The 23,894-nt window shown below is 47.4% G+C and overlaps 1 protein-coding gene and 1 long non-coding RNA gene across 4 annotated transcripts in view; one reads left to right on the top strand and one right to left on the bottom strand.

Moving 5' to 3' along the window:
* The window catches only part of CORO2A (coronin 2A), a 65,661-nt gene that overhangs the window by 2,115 nt on the left and 39,652 nt on the right, over window positions 1-23,894 (bottom strand). For 2 of the 3 annotated variants that reach the window (XM_083593546.1, XM_083593547.1), the window contains exons 2-12: window positions 19,098-19,298; window positions 15,875-15,991; window positions 14,392-14,541; window positions 13,223-13,402; window positions 10,708-10,824; window positions 9,986-10,090; window positions 9,632-9,728; window positions 6,901-7,013; window positions 6,703-6,793; window positions 4,311-4,570; window positions 144-1,780 (exon numbers count right to left, since the gene is read on the bottom strand). In XM_083593546.1, the coding sequence (XP_083449672.1) occupies window positions 1,649-1,780; window positions 4,311-4,570; window positions 6,703-6,793; window positions 6,901-7,013; window positions 9,632-9,728; window positions 9,986-10,090; window positions 10,708-10,824; window positions 13,223-13,402; window positions 14,392-14,541; window positions 15,875-15,991; window positions 19,098-19,298 (1,563 nt within the window). In that variant the 3' untranslated portion in view covers window positions 144-1,648. Of the gene's footprint in view, window positions 1-143; window positions 1,781-4,310; window positions 4,571-6,702; window positions 6,794-6,900; window positions 7,014-9,631; window positions 9,729-9,985; window positions 10,091-10,707; window positions 10,825-13,222; window positions 13,403-14,391; window positions 14,542-15,874; window positions 15,992-19,097; window positions 19,370-19,620; window positions 21,742-23,894 lie in introns of those variants that run through there. The other variant, XM_083593548.1, reaches the window with a different exon arrangement.
* The window catches only part of LOC310753062, a 58,466-nt gene continuing 53,876 nt past the window's right edge, over window positions 19,305-23,894 (top strand). The window contains exon 1 of the long non-coding RNA XR_014543138.1: window positions 19,305-19,635. This is a non-coding gene — a long non-coding RNA (uncharacterized lncRNA). The remainder of the gene's footprint in view (window positions 19,636-23,894) is intronic.

Genomic DNA, 23,894 nt, shown 5'->3' on the forward strand with positions numbered 1-23,894 from the left:
TGGAATCTCCTTCTTTGGAGGTCTTTAAGCAGAGGCTTGACAACCATATGTCAGGAGTGCTCTGATGGTGTTTCCTGCTTGGCAGGGGGTTGGACTCGATGGCCCTTGTGGTCTCTTCCAACTCTATGATTCTATTCTATGACTCTTGAGTTTTCCCGAACTAGCCAGGGCAACGGGGTTTTATGTTTTTATTATGAGCAGGGCTGCTTGTGTTTCTTCAAGCCCCAGCTCCTGACATCGCAGGAACCCAACCATTTTTTTGTTTTTCAGCAACAGGTCTTAACTTTCAGGACTTAGGGAGAAGTGCTTTAAAGTTATCCCGCCAGAAGACTCATCCCCCCCCCCCCCTGCTCCCAAAGACTCATCCCTTCGCTGTCCCAGGGCTTCACAGTCTTTGGATATTTCGGGTTGTCAGCCCCGAGACCAGGAAGGAGAATTACACGGATGGCAGTGCTTTGCATAGACTTGTGTGGGAATCGGCAGGCAATGGAAGATCAGGCAAAGCATTGGTCGTAGGTATCGGAGCAGAAGATGGGAAACGGTTTGAAAGAAGAGCCTTGTGGTTTTGCAAAAGCGTAGTCCTAGAAACAGGCTCTGAACCAGATGAAATGGGGAAGGACGGAATATTCTATAAGATGAGCTGGAAAGTGGATGTCTGAACTCCTTTCTGGACACTGCCCTGCAATGTCCCATGTTAATTCTGGCAACAATATTTAGTGGAAAAGTGGGAAGAAGGAACTAGTGGAAGGTTGGGTTTGAGGCAACTGGAAGGAAGCCAGTTCAGAGAATTGGTCCTCAGTCTATTGTTGGCTTAAGGCATGAAGTGATTCTGGGGAAATATTATGAGTGAAGTTAAAAGATGACTGTGTATTGACAGGAGCTGCAGATACGCTCTGGTTACGACCTGGTCTGCCTCACGAGGCTCAACAATGAAACATCCCTTTCAAAAGCTTGGCTTTTGAAATTAGTTCCCCTTTATAACCAAACAAACCTACATTCCTGATTTTGCCTTTACTGATTACAGACTCCCATTTCTTTGCTCCTCACCTCTTGAGTGCAACCATATTTGCAAAGAAAAACCCATAAAACTAAGGGAGCGGATGACTTAGACATGCCCCCCCCAAACCATCATCGACCACAAAAGAGACAAAAGTAATTCAGTGTAGAAACAGCCTGCTCTGTTCAGCTCTGGGGAGGAACAGAGAAGAGTCCTGAGCCACTTCGCCTTCATGTTGCAACGGTTCATTGCTGGACAGCCTGGATGAGTCAAAACCACCACAAGGCCAAGCTCAGATGGGCACTGGGGACTTGGAAGATGCCCTCGCTGCTCCTCAATGAAGTACCAGGCACACACAGGCACAAGGGAGCTGATGGAGCCTCTGCTTTCACACTGAGACTTCCCAGAGTGACTCTTGGGCCACTTTCAAAGCAGTTCGTTCTCTGGTTCGAAGAAGGCGACTAGTAAACAAAGCACCCGTAAGAATCCCAGCGGCCTCTGGCTTCCAGAAAATGGGCACTTGAGGCAGGCAATGAGTTGCCTATAAGATCTCAAGTCCTCCTAATCCAAAATCTCCCCGCAGTAGTACTTGGAGGCAACCATTGTCCTGGAGTCTGAACCGCCTTCCAAAGGCTGCCAAGCGACGTCCCGTCAGAACCTGCCAGAATCCATGCGAAGGTTTTTAATCTCCAGCTCCAGCTGTTTGATCTGCACGTCCCGCTGAATCGTCAGTTCGCGGAGCCTCCGGATTTCTTCCTGCTGCCGGTAAAACATCTGCAGCAGCTGGAAAGCAAAGGTTTCACAAGTCACTATGCTGTCTATAGCCACCACGATTTTTTTAACAATCCGACGTCTATTTGAAACTGTATAGATCAGCGGTGGCCAAACTCGTGACTCTGGTAAGACATTTTAAGAGGCCCTGGCAGCCCCAAAGGTGAGTGCAGCTAATTAATCAAAAAATAATTATACCCTGCCCATCTGACTGGGTTGCCCCAGCTTGTGCAGTGCTGAGCAAGCCACAGCCATTGAGAGCAAGACATCGAGTGCTCCAGAAACAGGAAGGAACGCTGTGATATTTCCCAAGTGCTGGTGAAACATCTTTTTCTGTTTCCAGGGTACCCTGACCTGCTCCTAATGGTGGTGGGTTGTTTAGCTGTAGCTGTGCCAAAACTGATCCCAAGGGTACGATGGGAGAGGTTTCATTTCTCATGACTAGGGGGAAAGAACTCAGTATATAAGAGGCTTGAGAATTTTACAAGTTTCCCTAAGTATGCCAAAGTTAATGAGCCTTCATTAGTAATTTTAAGCCATGCAAGTTCCTCCAAAGGACTGGTGGCCAAACCTCCCCCTGCCCCATGAACCACTTGAAAATTGGCGAGGGTCCTGGCGGACCACTAAATGATTTTTCTGCCTCCTGTAAGAATTGTAATGCCCTGTGCTAGATGCTGTAGGATTTTTAATCATATTTTATTTCTTGCATTTCATTTTGTTGCATTACAGTTAGAATTCCACACTGACTTTTTTCTCACTGCTTCCTCCTGCTCACTCTTTTGTGTTGCTAATCCTCTCCACAATATTCAATGGTCTCCCGCCCCATCACTTCTCACATGTCCCGCTCACCTGGATGGACCATCGGTTTCTAAGAATGATGGAGAAGGCGCTGTGCCTGCCGTCCTTAGCAGACACAACACAGACCGCATGAATGAAGCTCAGCCGCAGTTTGGAAGCCCCTGCTCTGGAGTACTGAAATTATCTCAGTTCTGGGAGGTGGAATGGCTCTGTATGGGTGTGATATATGTGCAGGCTGCGTGTGCATGAGTCCCACTGGAGGGCTGGCAGACTGCGAATGTGGGTCTTGGGTTGAAAAATATTAGTGCTCTCCCCGCGGGTGGCGCTGTGGGCTAAACCACAGAGCCTAGGACTTGCCGATCAGAAGGTCGGCGGTTCGAATCCCCGCGACGGGGTGAGCTCCCGTTGCTCGGTCCCTGCTCCTGCCAACCTAGCAGTTCGAAAGCATGTCAAAGTGCAAGTAGATAAATAGGTACCATTCTGGTGGGAAGGTAAACGGTGTTTCGTTTCTGTGTGCTGCTCTGGTTCGCCAGAAGCGGCTTAGTCATGCTGGCCACATGACCCGGAAGCTGTACGCCGGCTCCCTCGGCCAATAAAGCGAGATGATCGCAGCAACCCCAGAGTTGGCCACAACTGGACCTAATGGTCAGGGGTCCCTTTACCTTTACCTTTTACTACCCACCCCAGTAGGGCTGGCCAATATCAGCTTTTCAACATCACGGTGTATCGCCAGCCAAACAGCGTGGTCTGGTGATATGCCGCGATGTTGGAAGAAAAGATGCACTGGCCTCTGCCTGCGAGACACCAGGTGAAACCGCCCCAGCTCTCACCTAGAGAGCTGAGGAGGTTTCACCCAGGCTTGCAGGCTGGGACAATGCAGCTTGTTTGCGCAGCTCAGCTGGGGAATCAGGAAGGTTTCCCCTCCCTAGCTGAAACAGCCCCGGTGCTCTCGCAGCTTGCCCACAAGCGGGAGAAACATTGGGGCTCCTTTAACTGCTTGCTGCGGGGAGTGGCAAATGTGCTCCCCTCATCTGAGCAGTTTTACAGAGCCCCCACCCCACCATCGGCTTGCAGAAGCCAGCGCTGGGCTGGGGTCTCCTTTAACTGCTCAACTGAGGCAAGGGCAGCTGCACACTCCTCAGTTGAGCAATTTAAATATGCAGAGGGAGGAACAAGCTGTATTGGCGCCTTGCCCAACTGGGCAAGCCTTCACTCCTTGTACTGCTTTGCACACCCTGAGAAAGGGGACTTTCCTTGCTCTGGACTCCCAGCTAGCCAATTTCCAGCTTAGGTAAAGGTAAAGGGACCCCTGACCATTAGGTCCAGTGGTGACCGACTCTGGGGTTGCGGCGCTCATCTTGCTTTACTGGCCAAGGGAGCCGGCGTACAGCTTCTGGGTCATGTGGCCAGCATGACTAAGCCGCTTCTGGCAAACCAGAGCAGCGCACGGAAACGCCGTTTACCTTCCCACCGGAGCGGTACCTATTTATCATTTTATCTACTTGCACTTTGAAGTGCTTTCGAACTGCTAGGTTGGCAGGAGCAGGGACCGAGCAACGGGAGCTCACCCCGTCGTGGGGATTCGAACCGCAGACCTTCTGATCGGCAAGTCCTAGGCTCTGTGGTTTAACCAGAGCAGCGCATGGAAACACCATTTAGCTTCCCGCCAGAGCGGTAGCACCCACTTTAAGCTGCTCATCTTGACTTGCCAACAAGGCTTCTTCTCTTTGTCAGACAATCATACCTCGTTTTCTGTTTTGGGCGGAGGACACTCAAAAACATCAAAGCCGTTTGACAGCCCAATTTTCCTGTCTTCTGGCCCCCTCTCCTCGGCCTTCCAGTACCCCCATCTCTCTTGCACCCTGCTTGGCTTTTCAATGATGTCTGCCACCCTGGTCCGCAGCTGGGCAGGCTCTGTGGCTTCCAGCACTGCCTCCTTCGCAGAGAGTGGTGGCAAAGAGTTCAAGATGACGGAGCCTGGTCTCAGAGACATCAAGACGGGGCCTGCGGGCGACAGGAAGGAGCATTTGGCACAAAGATCAGGAAGATCAGAGGATTTCAGAACAGACTCTGAAGACTCACAGAGGTTTTTACAGCCAGGCCAGTGAATGACAGAAAGATTTCACTCATTCCAGTAGTGAAGCCTGTGAGGACTGATATACAGTGGTACCTCGGGTTACATACGCTTCAGGTTACATACGCTTCAGGTTACAGACTCCGCTAACCCAGAAATAGTGCTTCAGGTTAAGAACTTTGCTTCAAAATAAGAACAGAAATCGGGCTCCGGCGGCGCGGCAGCAGCAGGAGGCCCCATTAGCTAAAGTGGTGCTTCAGGTTAAGAACAGTTTAGGTTAAGAACAGACCTCTGGAACGAATTAAGTACTTTACCCGAGGTACCACTGTACTTAATTTGTTCCAAAGGTCCGTTCTTAACCTGAAACTGTTCTTAACCTGAAGCACCACTTTAGCTAATGGGGCCTCCCGCTGCCGCTGCGCCGCCAGAGCAAAATTTCTGTTCTCATCCTGAAGCACAGTTCTTAACCCGAGGTACAATTTCTGGGTTAGCGGAGTCTGTAGCCTGAAGCGTATGTAACCTGAAGCGTGTGTAACCCGAGGTAGCACTGTACTCTGCACTAGAGAAAGTACACACAACTAGGGCTGGGCGGTATGAGATTTTCAACACTGTGACGTATCACCAGCCAAACATCCTGATATAGTGATACACTGTGATGTTGAAAAGCGGAGGGAGGAACTAGCCCCATGAGGCACCAGAGTGAATCTGCCTCAGCTCTGTCGGCGGAGCAGCGGCTGTTTCACCCCGGCACCTCACAGGACCAAAGCTGATGCAGCTCGTTCTTGCATACACCGGGCCTCTGGCGGCGGAGAAAGTCCCTCTGCCGCCAACCCTTGGCACACTGAGGGAAGAATGAGCTGCATCGGCCCCAGCAGCTCGTTCCTCCCTCAGTTTGAGGGCCAAAGCGCAATGGGGCCCTCAACCGGTGCCGGTACAGTGTGGGTGAAGGTGCCATTGCGCTCTTGCCCTCAAACAGGTCCTGGGTGATGTAACAATACATAGTTTTTTTCTCTCATTTTGCCCAATTTCTTTGGCTAGGCCAAAAGAGAATGATTCTTCCATGCACCAGAGCTCCAAGGACTCAAGCCTTGCAGACTTAAGAGACTCAAGCCTTAAGAGACTGTCTCAGGTGACCGTTACACATTCACTGCAGCAGTGCAGGGCCTACATTTCCGTAGCTTCATGTCTCAACGTTGCTCATGCTTAAAGCAGGGGCAGGGAATCTCCAGACCACGAGCCAAATTTGGCCTGCTAGGCCTCCTTTGGCCCACGAGGTTGTTTCCCCTAAACCACATCTGCCTGCCCGATACCTGTCATCCACTGATGTCCAGTGTTGGGTAGGTACCAACATGGCTACAAAGGAACAACTGAGCGTATGATGAGCTCCTCAGCGGGAGCAAGGTGTGCTCATACAGTGGATGCTCAGGTCGCGAATGTGATCTGTGCGGGATGCACGTCTGCGCACACACGGGTTGCGATTCGGCGCTTCTGCACATGCGCAAAGCACGATTTAGGGCTTCTGCACATGTGTAACCGCCGAAGCTCGGAAGTAACCTGTTCCAGTACTTCCGGCGGTCTGTAACCTGAAAAAACACAACCAGAAGCGTCTGTAACCCGAGGTATGACTGTACTGCCATTCAGGTGATGGGCAGGGAAGCACACCTGCCATAGAACTGTAAGGGATCACAAGGGTCATCTCGTCCAACCCCCTACAACACAGGAATGTTTTGTCCGACATGGGGCTCAAAACCACAACCGTGAGGTTAAGAGTCTCATGCTCGACCGACGGAGCTATCCGAGCAGTTTCCAGTTACACCAAGTGGTTTCAAGAGAAAGCACTTGTCACTATGGGAACTGCAAAGCCAGGCAGGGAGGTGGGGAGGACAGTGAGAAATATGGGAGGTTGGTGCTTGAAGGGCGCCTTGCGCAGGGTCCCCGCTCAAACCTAGCAATGCTCCTACAGGTGTGTCGCTCACCTGATCCTCTAGTTCTGCCGTTAACATGATGCAGACCAGAGAGAGGAGGACATCGTTTTGATTCAGGCCCTTTGGGTCTCACTGACCTTTATTACTGCCGCTTAGCCATTCTTGTGCCGTCAGGGCTGGCTGGGCTCCAGCTGTCATCGGGTAGATGTCTTCCTGGTACGATTCAGACTGCAGAGAGATACCAGAGCACACTGGCTTACGTCTGAGCAAGTGCCGCCGCCCCCCCCAGCCCTGTTTAGAAGCCACCCGGAGAAAGCCAGGAGAGATTCACTCACCCGACGCGGAACTATCATAGACACTGGCTCTATCATGTACTTGGCTGGGATCAGTTTGTAGAATCGGAAGATCTCGCAGGAAGAGACATCCAGACCCCTCTTTGGCATGAAACCTAAAGACCGGGGAAGTGGGGATAAGTGTTATGGCAGCGTGAAACTAGACATGCACTGGCCAACACTGCTAATAAAACTGGCAATTACCACAATCCCATTATGCAAATCTGTGGTGTGACTGCATTCGGAATACTGTGAACAGATCTCGCCGCCTGACCTCCAAAAGCTGGAAAAGGTTCAGGGAAGTGCAGCTAAAATGATTGAGGCATTGATAAAACTAACAATGGCCACTAGCCATGATGGTCATGTTCTGTCTCTACTGCTGGAGGCAGTAAGTTTCTGAATACAGTGGACGCTCGGGTTGCAAACTTGATCCGTGTGGGATACACGTTCGCAACCCGCAGCAGTGCGTCTGCGCACGCACAGGTTGCGATTCGGCGCTTCTGTGCATGCGCAAAGCGCAATTTAGTGCTTCTGCGCATGGGCAACCGCCGAAACCTGGAAGTAACCCGTTCTGGTACTTCTGGGTTTTGGCGGGTCCATAACCCGAAAAACGCAACCTGAAGTGTCTGTAACCCGAGGTATGACTTACCACTTGTGAGGAAGCACAAGTGCAGAGCTCCATTTCTGGTTACAAGTTTCCCACAACATCTAGTTGGCCACTGCAAAAGCAGAATGCTGGACTAGATGGGCCACTGACTGAGGGAGGCACTTACGAGATCCTTAACATGGGGCCTAAAACTCCAGCTGCTCCTCTTCCTCTACGAACATGCAGGGAGACTTGTAGAGGGGGGAAACTGAGAGCAGGGAGTGGGGTTGGCCTCTTATGTCTTTACCTCCCATCCAGCACTGACGACATTGTCTTTCTCCAACCATCACAGAACACACTGCTTCCCTCTCTGTGCAATTTTTTTTCTCCCACCCAACTCCTCTTAAACGTAGCTGCCTCTGTCTCCAACCTGATGTGGGAACAAGTTGGGAAACTCTCCTGTCTCTTTAACAGCCACTCCGTTTTTCTCTGCTGGTCTCGCTGCCTCACCCTTCGTTTGCTTTGCAGCAAAATCTACAGTAGCAAGCGGGAAGTGACTTGCGTCAGGAAAAGCCCAGAGCTACTGTTGAGAAGTGTTGGGATGCAACTCAGCTTGCAGTGGAGGCTGATGTGTTTGCTTGGGAAAGCCTGGGTGGAAGATCCTGTTTTAGACTGTCCTTTCCAACCTAATCTGTGCTGACCTTCTCTCAGGCGTTAGACCTCTCAGGGTTGCTGATCTCGTTTCCTAGGGCTTGTTGAATTTTTCAACTTCCAAATTCCAAAATGAGGGTTTCTGAAAAGTTGCAGCATGACTTGGGGATTCAAAAGATATTTTGGCTACGTTAATATAATTTAGAATCATAGAACTGTAGAGTTGGAAGGGATTCTGAGGATCATCCGTATTGCAGGAATATGCAGCTGTCGCATTTGGGGATCAAACCTGCGACCTTGGCATAATCAGCACCATGCTCTAATCTACTGAGCTATTCAGTTTTGCTTGGGAAGTAAAACTGTGTAACATTGCATAGTAATCATTAAAAATGACTAAGTACGTGTAGCTATTATTATTGTTATTATTATTATTGGGCATTGACTGACATTTTCAGAAGGTAAAATTAAAATTCTTTGGTTTTCCAAAAGCAGTTTTTGTGCCTCTTCACCAAACATAGACGGACCAAGCTAAACATTGTCTGATCACAAAAAGAATAGCGGGTTTGAATTCCTCACACTCGAAAGCATATTTTTAAGACCCTCTCACTGAAGAAATTTGCAAAAATTAAATTCACCCCCTAAAATGACACACCCTACTCATTTCCTCCTCCTTTGCTTTTCTCCTCGAGAGGAGAGACATCCTTTGTGTCTCTACCTTAGACACACAGAACCAGGATCTTTTCTCTCAAACATGCATTTCCTGTAATAAAAGTAACTTTCTTATTTTCCTAAACTCAGTGTCTCCATGTAATTACATCCAGGGCAAAGTGTGCTCTTCCAACAGAGATTCAGTATTAACGTCTACGGAGCGTTTTAACTAGAAAATGCCAACAGCTACAACCTCCTCCTCTGCAGTTGGGGGGCTGTTTAAAGAGACTGAGGATTCGGCTGGGCTATAGCCAAGCAATCCCTCCCCTTTGCACCCCCAGAGAAGGAGGTCTGTTAGTTGGAACTGAAAATGGTTGCTCTATGGTGCAGTTTCATATTCAGATGGAAGCTTCATGCACACCATGTGTTTAAAGCCCAGTTAAAAGACACTGCTTCCCCCCTGGGAACTCTGCTGGGAATTGTAGCTTTGTGAAGAGCTAAACTACAGTTCCCAGGATTATTGGGGGGGGGGAAGCCTTGTATGCTTTGTATGCTGTGTACACAGCTAAAGAATGGAGGGGGGGGAGAAAATAAAGGCCTCTTAGAATGGTATTTTTGAACAGCCTGAAGTAAAGCAATAGTTCTCTGATGAAAATCCATCAGTGGCAAAAGGGATGCGGCGAAAGGAAGAACCTCAGCCACATTGTACAGCTGTAACAAAACTGAAGGGAACGAGGAACAGACCGAGGCCCATTATCTTCCCATGACCAGCTGCCTCTTGCCCTATCGGTTGCTCACGGACACCCCTTTATCGCACATCACCAGCAATGAAAATGGCTGCAAGCTCACCGATTCCTTTCTGGGGCAAAGGGGAGCGGTACTCCATCAGGTAATTTAGGTATGGCTTCTCCGGACTTATCTCGTAGTACCTGATGTTCCCGTCGCCCTAGAGATAATGTGAGAGACAAGAGCGCAGTGTTGTATCCAAGAGAAGGGTGTGCTTGGCTCCCGACACACCATTTGGGCGAAGACATTTCATGGTCCCCAGCTAAAGAATCCTGCCACCGTTCTTAACTCGCTCAAATGCCCGTTCCACGTGGAGAGCGGTTTCAACAGCCAGGCCTGGGAATCTAGTTATCGCACAAGTTTTATTTATAGTCTTGCCCACATACTTAAGACTCTGTAGCAAGGGCAAGGACTCACCTTGCCCAGCACATACAGCATGTGTGTGTCCGAGTCATAGAAAGGAAACAAGAGACCCGAGGAACCGTCCATATCCTCCTCTACTAAAGGCACGGAAAGGTCACCCTGCGTGAGGAAACCAGAAACTACAGCTATAAAGTGGCAAAACACAACAAGAACAACAAATGCAGTTCCAGAAGGATTTAGAGCAGGGGCCGCCAACCTTTTTGGGGCCACTGGGCACATAGGGCGTTTGTACCAGTCACAAAATGGCTGCTGTGGGGGCCTGGCATAAAACAAAATGGCTGCCACATCTAAAAGAGCAGGGAAAGTGACACAAAATGGCGCAGGCATGCCATGCCCCACATCAGCCACTGTTGTACTCTCTCACAGAGAGAAGCTCTTTGCACATCTCTGTTCATAATTGCTTTGATTTGTTTGTTTGCTTGCTTGCTGTCCATCTAGCTGGGTTTCCCCAGCCACTCTGGGCGGCTCCCAACAACAAAATATATACTAAAAGCACAATACAACATCACACACTAAAAGCTTCCCTGAACAGGGCTGCCTTCAGATGTCTTTTAAAAAGCACATAGCTGTTTATTGATACTATGTTTGAATGAGCTTTAAAGATTTAGTGTGTGCGCACGGCCTAAACAGCAGAGAGAGAGACAGAGCTAAAGTGTTGATCTGTGATGGAACCATTAGCGTGGCAAGTGCCTGAAGTGGTTTGTTGAGCAACTCACCTGATCCCATAGTGCAATTTGCCTGTTGTTCCACCTCGATGTCCCCGTGGAGAGCAGCTTTTTCATGTTTCCTAGAAACAAAACTTTATTCACTCTGTGAGACTTGTTGTTTGCTTCCTGCAAGAAGACATGGCGTGTTACTCAGAGGAAATCAAGCACACCAAATGCTGCTTCTTTCAGTGAAATCCATCTGCACCTGCCTATTGTCTGAAGTTTTGAAAACCCTCCACCATCAAAATTCACAGCATTCGCTTATCTCCCTGTACAGCTGATGCAGCAATACAGTGGTACCTCGGGTTACATACGCTTCAGGTTACAGACTCCGCTAACCCAGAAATATTACCTCGGGTTAAGAACTTTGCTTCAGGATGAGAACAGAAATCGTGCTCCGGCGGCGCGGCAGCAGCAGGAGGCCCCATTAGCTAAAGTGGTCCTTCAGGTTAAGAATGGACCTCCGGAACGAACCAAGTACTTAACCTGAGGTACCACTGTATATGATTTGGAAGCCATACCAGACTAATTTAAGGTAGACTGTCAAGGCAGGGCTTGTCAGGCCTCTTGGGGAACGCCAGTGTGCTCCTGGGGAACGATCACATTACACACCAACTGATGAATCATCTGAGCTAGAAAACTACATAGAGGACTGTCCTCTTAAAGGCTTCTCTTGCAGGACCCTCTTGCGTATTCCACTTAAATCAGCAGTGTGTAGCACAGGCCTTGGGACACAGAAACACTTCACAGGAGCAATGAAGAGGGTAACTGGGAATCAGGATCCCGGGTAGATAAGTGACAGGAGCAAGCCAGCAGTAAATCACACCCTGCCTGTTGAAGTTAACTCTTTATTAGCAAGAATAGGATCTGCACAGACTTGGCTGAGCGTCAAGCCTAATGAGCACAGCAGCTCATCCCCAGTAGTTCTTGCCCCATGGATCAATTGCCCAGACTAAAGGTTCCTGTCTCCCCACAGCCGTCTATGTCTCCTTTCCAGGTTTCCCTCCCCCAAACAATCAGAGACTGCACCTGCATGCCTTGTTCTTCCCACTTCATGCCTCTTCTGGTTCTGGGAGACCAGAGAGGAGGGTATCTTGTTGCAGCACAAGGGGAAAACATCCTTGCTTCTTCGCCCACTTGACTCATCTCTGCCTCTTGGCCTCCCACTCACCAGCTTCCACTTCTGATTCTCGACTTCTCTCAGCCACAGACCGTCTTAGCACACTAAGCCCTGTTACCCCTTTAGCTTCTGACACCAGCTCTTCCCAATCTTCTCCCTCTGATTACTCGTCATCGTCCCACCACTCCCTAAGCTCTCAGCCTTCTCCCTGTGTGGTTCTCTTCCACTATTCCTGTGAGTGCATCCAGTCCAGGACAGTGCATCAGGCTGGATGCTGAATAATGAGGGGGTTACTTTAGAAATGAACTGACTGGCCTATGACTGACTTCTGCCTCCCTCAAAATGTGGCGATTATGGTGCAAAATAACAGGCATAGCCCCAAGGCGGCCTTCGGGGAGGGACATTGGGCCCACCAACCCATCTAAGCTTGATTGACACTCCCCACCTGAAAGATAAGGTACCGTATTTTTTGCTCTATAAGACTCACTTTTCCCCTCCTATAAAAAGTAAGGGAAAATGTGTGTGCATCTTATGGAGCAAATGCAGGCTGCGCAGCTATCCCAGAAGCCAGAACAGAAAGAGGGATTGCTGCTTTCACTGCACAGCGATACCTCTTGCTGTTCTGGCTTCTGAGATTCAGAATATTTTTTTTCTTGTTTTCCTCCTCCAAAAACCAGGTGCGTCTTGTGGTCTGGTGTGTCTTATAGAGCGAAAAATACAGTAACTGCAAGCAGTCAAGTGACGATCTTAATGTCATGGACAGCAGCCGAGTCACCTTCCCACTCCTAAACTGCTTATATCAAGCTAGGTTGACAGCCCATCCAATGTGAAAAAGCATTGTGATTCCAATTCAGAATCAATTCATCGTGATTCAGGAGCAGCAGAAGAAGAGGAGTTTGGATTTGATATCCCGCCTTTCACTCCCTTTAAGGAGTCTCAAAACAGCTAACATTCTCCTTTCCCTTCCTCCCCCACAACAAACACTCTGTGAGGTGAGTGGGGCTGAGAGACTTCAGAGAAGTGTGACTAGCTCAAGGTCACCCAGCAGCTGCATGTGGAAGAGCGGGGAAGCGAACCGGGTTCACCAGATTACAAGTCCACCGCTCTTAACCACTACACCACACAGGAGAAGCTAACTTTGAAAGTGCTGCCCAGCTGCAGAACAGAATAAGGCTGTAAATGACAGCAGCTCTGGTTTATGTCCCCAGATGTAAACCTGGTGTAGGATCTAAGCTAGATCTTCTACTCTAGACCCTGCTGTTTCAGAGAAAGATGCACCCCACCTTCTGGCCTGCAGACCTATCCTTCTCCTGTGCACAGGAGAGAACATCCTTTTAGCCACCTAAAACTAACAGCAAGTGGTCTTCCCGCGTGGCGCTAATCAATCTCACCAGCCCTGCATACCTGTAAGACAGTTCCTGCTCGTGGGTCAATGAGCCTTATTTTCCTGTCCCTGCAGGCCGTGGCCAAGAGGCTCCCGTCTGTGTTGAACGACATGGAAAGAATGACGTCCGTGTGGAAGTGGATTGTCTTCACCGGGGTCTGAATTACAGACTCTTTGGTGTCAAGGTTCCAGATCATGATCTGAAGGCAAAGAGAGGTGCGTTCGTTTATGTTTCCCGCGCTCTCCACCCACAGTGCAGACAATGGACAAAAAGAACAATGACTACTCCCAACGCTATGCAACTTGGACAAATTGTACACAGCACATTTCCATGATTTTCCCTGTTCAGCTTGACTGGGCAAAATCTATGCAGCTTCTGCTAGCCACGGGGAAGGACAGGCGGCTGCATGGGGTGCAAATGCTCCAGCCCCTGAACACTGAAAACTATATCCAGCAATGAATCTGGCTTGTGAAGTTTCAGGAGACATCACCACCCACTTTTACTTCATTTCTTTGCAACCATTAAGGACTAGAAAATCCCAATTTGTTGCTGGCTTTGATGAAGATCGAGGTTCTTATTTGACATGGATAGTTCAGCTGGTTAGAGCGTGGTGCTGATAATGCCAACGTTGCAGGTTTGACCTTTATATGGGACAGCTGCATGTTCCTGCATGGCAGGGATTGGACTAGAATCACTAGATGATCCTCAGGGTCTCTTCCAACTCTACAATTCTGCACCTGAATTCTGCAACCAATACCACACTCTGTGGTCTTGCAGAACTGTGGCATATTTATTTGCAATTCAGGCTTATATGGTGCTTTGCACAAATAACAACAAGCCACCTCCCTACACACAAACACACACATACATACACATAATCTAAAGAAACAAGTTGTGGGAACATCCTGCTAGGCAATTCCGGGCCGGCTTATCCATTCCCCCCCCCCCCCCGCATTTTTACCCCTCTCTTGCTTTGTGTTCTCTATGCATGCTGGGAGTAGACTGTGGCCACCATGTTTTGGAAGGCAGGAAGTAACTATGAGGCAAAATCCTCTAGTTTGGCAGAGGGTTATATCCTCTCCTTCATTTCACACACCTCAGATACTCTGCCCAAGACCCCCCATGGAAGCAGAATAGAACAACAGCATTTTGATGCTTGAAGTGAAGGTTAACAAGACCCTGACTCACTTTGTAATCATAGCCAGTGCTGAAAAGGATGTTGCTCGCAGTTGGGTGCCATTCAATGAGTCCCACCCTTCGCGAATGACCAAGAAGCTCCTTCTGTGCCTCTGTGATGTTTGTTGTGAGTAAGTGGTTAGGAATGTTCCAGACTTTAACCTAAGAGACACAGTAGTGCAGAGACTTTAAGCCGGCTCCGTTAATCAACACCTGCCATTAGCAGCAGCAATCAGGACTAATAAGTCTTAATCAATAGTTGAGGGTAAAGGAATGTGGGATGGAGAGATGGTTTGCAGGGGGTGGCAGAGGGGCAGGATCAATGCGCACCCAGTGCATATCCAACCCTCACAGTCTAGGAATCCATCCTGTCCCTTGTTTCCACCATGTGGGCCACCAAGTTTCTGTGCACAAACAAAGGTAACATCAAGTCAAGAGAGATGTTCCATCTGCACACTGAGAGTTGTGCTTTCCATTGCCCCCCCCCCCCAAAAGGGGGGCGGGCATCTGATCTGTCTCACTTCCTGCATTGCCACTTTAGGGTGGAAGCGCCAAACCAGGACCTTAAGAAGTGACCCACTCAACTGAAGTATTTATTTGCATTTCTCACCCTGCTTCCAAAGAATGGCATTCTGGCCTCGCAACAACCTTATGAACTCAGTCAAGTTAAACCTGGCTCTAACATCCAAACCGACTGCTCCAACAACAGTATCTCCTTGTTACTTTATCAGCTGTCCCATGGAACCTTCCTAGCAAATGATGAGGCCTTTAGAACTAGTGTAAACATGTTGCGGCCCGGTCTCCATCATCATCAAAAACACCTTGATGCCTTACGTGCTCCTACCTCTCTCTTGAATTCTGAATCACTAACCAGTGTTAAGCTCACACCAGCGTTTTCAGTGTGGTTACATCCACTCTACAGCAGGCAACCACAACCGGAAACATATTTGCCGGCTTTGGTTTGAGCTAACCATGGTTAGGGGGACGCGGGTGGCGCTGTGGGTTAAACCACAGAGCCTAGGACTTGCTGATCAAAAGGTCAGCAGTTCGAATCCCCGCAACGGGGTGAGCTCCCGTTGCTCTGTCCCTGCTCCTGCCAACCTAGCAGTTCGAAAGCACACTAGTGCAATTAGATAAATAGGTACCACTCCGGCGGGAAGGTAAATGGCGTTTCTGTGCGCTGCTCTGGTTCGCCAGAAGTGGTTTAGTCATGCTGGCCACATGACCCAGAATCTGTACGCTGGCTCCCTCGGCCAATAAAGCGAGATGAGCGCCGCAACCCCAGAGTCGGCCACGACTGGACCTAATGGTCAGGGGTCCCTTTACCTTTAACCATGGTTAGAACAGTGCTGACTTAACACTAACTACAGCTATGAAAGGAAAGGCGGTGAGCCTATGGGATAATCTCGATCTTCTAACCATAGTTAGGAAACTGGGCCGCCTTCTGTCTGCACCTGACAGGGGTTATATCGCTCCAGAGGTTCCCAAAACTTACAGTGGTATCTTCAGAGCACGAGGCTATTACAAAGTCATCGAAAGGGTTCCACTTAATGTCTAAAACATTCCCTTTGTGCCCACAGATGCGAGGGTAATGCGGGTCAAGTTTTCCTGTCTGGAAACAAACGGAAAGATTTAGTTCCCAAACTGCAACGTCTCTGATAAAGCCTGTCAATCGACACAAAGCAAAACAGAACTCTCCAGTGTGTCTTGTCCTTCATGGTTTTATCTTGACCCCTTAATGTATCTGTCTCTTGGAGCCATTTCCTACCCATATTAAACCACCAGTATCAACAGTTGCCATAACTTGATTGTGTTCCCTTTTGCAGGGTTTGGATACACAGACTAGGGGCTCCTCCAGATGATGTGTTTATTGAGCAGTCATCCTGAGTCGCTTGCACAAAGTTCTGTGGAAATTAGACTCATCCATTCCTTATTGACCATTCATTCTGATTTGCTTGTGTGCGGTTTTTATACATCTTCCTGTGAATCATGCATTCATCCCACACTTTTCACTGCATTTCTCTGTCACTTTCCTAACTGCAAAAAGTCTGCTGCTGCTTTTTTTAATTAAAAAAGTGGTTTCTTGGACCAGGGTGACAGAGTGCACTGATCCACGTTGATTCTGCAACCCTAAATTTCTTGTATGCACTTGAATCTCTCCCACAAAAAACTGATAATCTGGAAGCAATCCAGTAGGGAAAGACTGAAAACAAAACACATACAAATTTAGGGTGAAGAAAAACATATTTTAGAGCAGCCAAGCCAGTCTGAGAATGCCCATATGTTTAATACAGACACATATATTTTTCTCTCCTAAGGCAAGCTTTCTGCCAGTTTCCAGCACAGTTGATTTCAAATGGAGCTGTGGATGGTGCCTATTGGCTAGTTTCTGTGACGCCACAAATGTCACACCCCCCCCCCCAATTCCTGATTTACTTTCACAACGTTTTTTGAACATTTGAGGTTTGCTTGGGTTTTTTTTGGATGGTGAAGGATGGACATTTAAATGAATTACCATGTATGTGTGGCTTAGGGGAAAAGACAGACCTGATGTATGAAGGAAGAGGAAAACTGATGACAAATTCAGCATGGAACCAGCTGGAATATATTCTGTAATGGGTAGGTTGCAAAGCTAGGCTCCCAATGCAGATTAAGAACCTGCAATAACTGCATCTTACATGTGTTTTCAAATACTACCCAGAAACAGCAAAGGAGAGAGGCTCTTGCACAGGAGTTTCCTTCATCTCAAGCAGTATGAATGTGGTTGTGATGTGCAACCCTGCTTGCAACACACACTGAGGATAGAAAGCATATTTCCATTTGCATTGCAACGTAGATAGGAAATGCAAATTTCCAACCGCTGTTGTGGGCTGGGTATACGTTTTTGCTGTGCCTCTGTCTGGACATGAGTCTTAAAATGACCTCTTAACCTTACAGAGAGCTGAGCTAAAATACATTTTTCTTATTGTATATATTTTCACCACAAGGGGTCTGTAGCAGACAGGTGTTTTGAGGGGCACTGCAAAGGTTAGAGAGGATTATTATACTAAATATGTAAGTAAGATTCTGTTGTGGCAGACCATGGTCCTTTGGATTATAACATATATCTATTACATAAAGGATGCACAGGTGATGTGTGGCTGTTTGGAGGACCAAGATAATAATACACTCACTTTCGGCCACACCGCCACCGTTATACAGCCCTCAAAAGGTTTTCCCCAGGGTGAAAAATGGTTAGTAAACCCTGTCTTAAAGGGGCACTAACCAATTAAGAGTGCTTTTGGAGAACATCTAAAGAGCTATTAGAGTTGCGTGAAAACGTGAGGAGGGTTTGAAATATGAGCAAGAGAAGAAACACATTAAGGCTAATCACTTAGGATGTACATATGGAGTGTTATAAGTTAAATTATGCAATGTTAAAGGATAAACATAGAACCCCATGGAGAGGGGGATGGGAACTCAATGGATAAATTAAAGGTATTATTGATGGTAAAGTACGAACACTTTTGAAAACAAAATACATCTTTTTTTAAAAAGTGCTTTTTGGAATAGTCATTCAGTCCAATCACCCCGTAAATGTGTTGTCCAAAACCAGCCCCAGAATTACATACATTTACAAAAGGAAGCATTCGTGACTTTATCCTGGATGACAACCTTTTGGATATTCCTATAGCTCTATCACCATTTTTAGTACAAGAATTGGTGGCAAGCGGTTTAAGTCCTCAGTCTGGCCCCCAGCAGAGCCTCAGTTCCCAGGGACCCTCTCCTAAAAATATGGCTTTCTCTTATGAAAACCAATACATCTGCAAAGGGCTCACCAGGCAATTCAGGATGAGTGGGAAAGGCAAAAGGGCTCTTTAAGCCCCCTTCAACTTGCAACAGCAAGCTCTTCCAGAGTCCTGGTGTTTGCATGGGCAGGGAGGAGGTCCTAGACAATTCTTCTGCAACTCAGCAGTGCGTTAGCCGCAAGCAAAATGAACCCATGCAGTGCAAAAGGAGTTTATATGGGGTTTGTGTGCATGTGTGTAAATGAGCCCTTTGCCCTAGTTCCCAGTTCATGAGAGAGTCAGTAGATAGATCCAATACTGTTGGTCTTTTCAATCCCTTTGGTTTTCAACCAGTGTGGCACCCTGGGGTGCCTTGAAGGACGGTCAGGGGTGCCGTGGGCAACACTGGCCTCTGTCCCTCTTTCCTTCCCTCCCTTCTCTGATGCCCTCTCACATCTCTGCCTCCCAAAGGCTTGCACAGCTGTTTATTGCAGCAGCCCTGGCTACAAGCTCCTCAGGTGAAGGGTGCCTCTGGGGATGGCTGGAGGGTGCTTCCCAGGCCCCTGTGGGGCAGTGTGAGGAGGCACCTCTCCTTGGGGCAGGGGGGACAGCTCACAGACCAGGGGCAGCAGCTGCGGCTGCCAAGAGGACTCCCAAGGAGAGGGGAGAGGAGGCTGAGGGAACACTCCACAAGGGAGGGTGTTTGAAAAAGGGTGAGAGGCTGCCAGCTCTACAGGCAAGGGGTGACATTACTGGGCTCCGGAGCCCCACAGGGTTGCCACAAGAGAGCCGTGGGCTCAAAGAGGTTGAAAACCTCTGCCTTACTCCAGTCGAAATATGCTCTTCTGTTAAAATGAACGGGCCATTTGGGCTTTAGGAGGTTCCACTGCCCACCGAGACAATACAAACCCACGAAACCAGCTACACCTGTCATCCCTGGGTGTTCCTTACCTGATTTACTGGTATTACAATAAAGGCTCCTCCGCCGGCACATTCGGTCACAACAGCAACAAAATGCGGGTTCACAGCGCAGAAGTGATTGTCGTGAACGCTGCGGGTGATAGGCACACAGTCGTAGCACTTCTCCTTACTGGCTGCCTTGCCGTAAACATGGCGGAATTTTGAACTCCGGTACTGAGGGGACCATGACATCTGCAATGAACACAGAGAACGGAACCGTGAAGCCACCTGACCATTCGAGATTTCAGATTCAAATGAGGACACTCTTGTACAGTGGTACCTCGGGTTACATACACTTCAGGTTACATACGCTTCAGGTTACACACTCCGCTAACCCAGAAACAGTGCTTCAGGTTAAGAACTTTGCTTCAGGATAAAAACAGAAATCGGGCTCAGGCGGCGCGGCGGCAGCAGGAGGCGGCCCCACTAGCTAAAGTAGTGGTGCTTCAGGTTAAGAACAGTTTCAGGTTAAGAACAGACCTCCGGAACAAATTACGTACTTAACCCGAGGTACCACTGTATATGTAAGGTAAAATGTAAAGGGCCCCTGGACGGTTAAGTCCAGTCAAAGGCGACTATGGGGTTGAGGCGCTCATCTTGCTTCAGGCCAAGAGAGCCGGCGTTTGTCCACAGACAGCTTTCCGGGTCACGTGGCCAGCAGGACTAAACCGCTTCTGGCGCAACGGGACACTGTGACGGAAACCAGAGTGCACGGAAAAGCCGTTTACCTTGCCGCCGCAGTGGTAACTATTTACCTACTTGCACTGGTGTGCTTTCGAACTGCTAGTATGTATATGTATTTATATGCATCCCAGCAAACCTTTGGTGAATTAGGCGCTTCCCCTGCATGCAAAGACAATCTCCGGTGGATTGAACAGATGTGACTAATGGAGGGTCCAACAGTCAAGAAGGTGGTTTCTGCACACGCTGTAGAGGAAAGTGAGGGGCAGGTAGGGCTTGTCAACCTGAGAAAGCAGCCCATCTAGGAGAAGGAAAACTCTAATACGAAACCTCCACTGCCTTGCGGGCTATCAGGGAAAGAAAAGGCTAAGGAGTAAACCATGGGTAGGCAAACTAAGGCCTGGGGGCCGGATCTGGCCCAATCACCTTCTAAAACCGGCCCGCAGACGGTCCAGGAATCAGCATGTTTTACATGAGCAGAATGTGCCCTTTTATTTAAAATGCATCTCTGGGTTATTTGTGGGGCCTGCCTGGTGTTTTTACATGAGTAGAATGTGTGCTTTTATTTAAAACGCATCCCTGGGTTATTTGTGGGGCACAGGAATTCGTTCATTTTTCTTTTCAAAATATAATCCGGCCCCCGACAAGGTCTGAGGGACAGTGGACCGGCCCAAGGCTGAAAAAGTTTGCTGACCCCTGGAGTAAACCCTACACAAATCCAGAGTGGAGTCCCTAAGACACTTGGGTGGCGCCTTGTAGGCCTCCTTCTTGCAATTCCTGCAGCTAAGCCAGTGCCAAGCGTAATGCTCTGCTTTCCTTTAGACCACATCAGTGAGGCTGAGATGTCTTGTCGTCTCGGCAGCCCAGGACCTCCAGACACACTGCCAAGGCTTGCGCCCCAGGGAGGTCACTTCAGTGCCGCTAACACAGTGGTTTGACTTCACTCCATTGTCTCTTGAGACCGACGGATGCCAGCAATATAATATGTATACATGGGAATTCCTTGTGGATGACTGAAAAGAGTAAGTCAAGTTGTGTACCCACAGCAATGCCCAAGGAGGAATGACTGCTGGGAGGAGTGCAGAAAGAAGCAATGCCATGGTAGACCTGCAGAAGCAGAGCCGGACACCTACAACTGCCCCACCTGCAACAAAACATGTCTCTCCTGTATTGGTTTTTACAGCCACAGCAGGCACCGTAGCTGCCCAGTGGTTTGACTTCCAGTGGTTTGACTCTTCCATTGTCTCCCAAGACAGACGGATGCCTATTCTTACATCAGTTATCACTGCCTGTCTGTCTCACACACTCACATCCTGACACACTGTTGAACATTCTTTCCTGATTACTATATCCATTTATCCTGTCTACCCTGTTGTTGTGTTGTTGTGTTGTTGTTTAGTCGTTTAGTCGTGTCCGACTCTTCGTGACCCCATGGACCAGAGCACACCAGGCACTCCTGTCTTCCACTGCCTCCCGCAGTTTGGTCAAACTCATGCCGGTAGCTTCGAGAACACTGTCCAACCATCTCGTCCTCTGTTGTCCCCTTCTGCTTGTGCCCTCCATCTTTCCCAACATCAGGGTCTTTTCCAGGGAGTCTCCTCTTCTCATGAGGTAGCCAAAGTATTGGAGCCTCAGCTTCAGGATCTGTCCTTCCAGTGAGCACTCAGGGCTGATTTCCTTCAGAATGGAGAGGTTTGATCTTCTTGCAGTCCATGGGACTCTCAAGAGTCTCCTCCAGCACCATAATTCAAAAGCATCAATTCTTCAGCGATCAGCCTTCTTTATGGTCCAGCTCTCACTTCCATACATCACTACTGGGAAAACCATAGCTTTAACTATACAGACCTTTGTTGGCAAGGTGAGTTGGCTTTTTAAGCAGTTGTGTTAAACTGAGGTTGCAATCCAATGCATGCTTACCTGAGTGTAAGCCAAACTGAACACAATGGGAATTCTTCCAAAGGACTTTTCCCCAACTTTCTTTTTTTTTTTTTTTTTACTAATCTTTTTATTGATATTTTGGAAATGACATCAAACAATACAAAAAAGAAAAAAGACTGAAAAGAAAAAAAAAAGCAAACAAACAAACAAACAACAACAACAAACAACGCCTATAAACATAAAACAGACAAACCAACATAACATCACTCAATTGACTTCCTTCCATCTCGGTTTAGGCAAAATAAACTCATCGCTTATCTGCAGATTGTATTATATCAGCTCTTTACATCGCAGGTTTTAGATTCCGCCCACTGTGATTTTGGTAATACCTAGATTGATTTCAATGTAACTTAGAAATTTATTCCAGTCGTTCGTAAACTTAACGATTTTTTGATGCCTAATTTTTTGTGACATTCTAGCTAATTCTATATACTCATATAATTTCATTTGCCATTCTCTAATGGTGGGGATATTGGAAGATTTCCAGTTTTGCGCTAACAAAATCCTGGCGGCCACCATTGCATATTGAAAGAATGTTTGGTCTTCATTTTTGATCTCCTCTCCGATCATACCTAAAAGGAACGCTTCAGGTTTTTTGGGGAAGGTGTATTTCAGTATTCTTTTTAATTCATCGTAAATTTGTCCCCAAAATCTTTTCACTTCGTCACAGGTCCACCACATGTGAAAGAAATTACCCTCTTTAATTTTACATTTCCAGCATGTGCTGTCTCCGGTCTTATACATCTTCCCCAGTTTTGCCGGGGTGATGTACCAACGATACATCATTTTCTCCATGTTTTCTCGGAGAGCAGCACATGCTGTGAACTTCATACCTTTCTTCCAAAGTTTTACCCATCTGTCAAACTCCAGATTATATCCAAGGTCTCTGGCCCATTTGACCATGACTCCTTTCACCTCTTCATCTTTAGTATCCCAGTCTAACAGTTGGTTATACATTTTGGATAAAAGTTTAGTATTACTTTCTAAGATTTCCACCTGGTACCTGGACTTTTTTTCACTCATTCCTATTTTTTTATGATCGTACCATAACGCATTAATTTGGTGAAATTGTATCCATCCCGTTAATTTATCCTTTAACTCTTCGTACGGTCTAATTTTCCACCCTCTTTCTGATTTAACTAGGAGATCTTCGTATGTCCATCTTTCACATTCCAGATTTAACTTTTTTATTGTTAAGATATCAATTGGTGAAAGCCACCAAGGGGTGTCTCTTTCAATCAGCTTTTTGTTCCTGTTCCAAACTTCTAATAACGAGCCTCTAATGATATGATTAGAGAAGCCTCTATGGATCTTTCCTTTATCATGCCACAAATAAGCATGCCAGCCGAATCTAATGTCAAATCCCTCTAGATCCAACAAATCCGTGTTTTTTAAAATGGCCCATTCTTTTATCCAACAAAGACAAGCGGCCTCATAATAAAGTTTTAAGTTCGGAACTGCAAAACCCCCTCTTTCTCTTAGATCCGTGAGGAGTTTGAATTTAATTCTTGCCCTTTTCCCTTGCCATATAAATTTAGCTAAAGTTCTTTGCCAATTCTTAAAACATGCCGTACCTCTAATTACCGGGATATTCTGGAATAAAAACAGTAGTCTCGGAAGAATGCTCATCTTAATCGCGGCCATCCTTCCTGTCCAGGACAATTTTAACCTATTCCAAGTATCTAAGTCTTTCTTAATTTCTCTCCAGACCTTAGTGTAGTTATCCTCCACTAAATTTATATTTTTCGGGGAGATCCATATTCCCAGGTATTTTACCTTTTTCACCACTTTAATACCTGTTTTTAGTTCTAGCTGGTTTTTTACATCTTCGGCCAAATTTTTTGTTAAGATCTTAGTTTTTATTTTATTTAACTTAAACCCAGACAATTTACCGAATTCCTCTAATAACTCCAGGGCATTACTGGCACTTTCTATTGGGTCCTCTAAAGACAATACCAAATCATCGGCGTAAGCCTTTAATTTATATTCTTTTTCTCCAATTCTTATACCTCTTATTTTTGGTGTTTTCCTTATTTTATTTGCGATTATTTCCAAAACCATAATAAATAGAAGGGGAGACAACGGGCACCCCTGTCTCGTGCCCTTTGCAATTGTAAAAGAATTAGTGAGATTATTGTTAATTATCAGTTTGGCCCTTTGGCTTGAGTA

This window comes from Podarcis filfolensis (genome assembly GCF_964270895.1).
Source record: "Podarcis filfolensis genome assembly, chromosome: 17".
In the NCBI taxonomy this organism is placed as follows: domain Eukaryota; kingdom Metazoa; phylum Chordata; class Lepidosauria; order Squamata; family Lacertidae; genus Podarcis; species Podarcis filfolensis.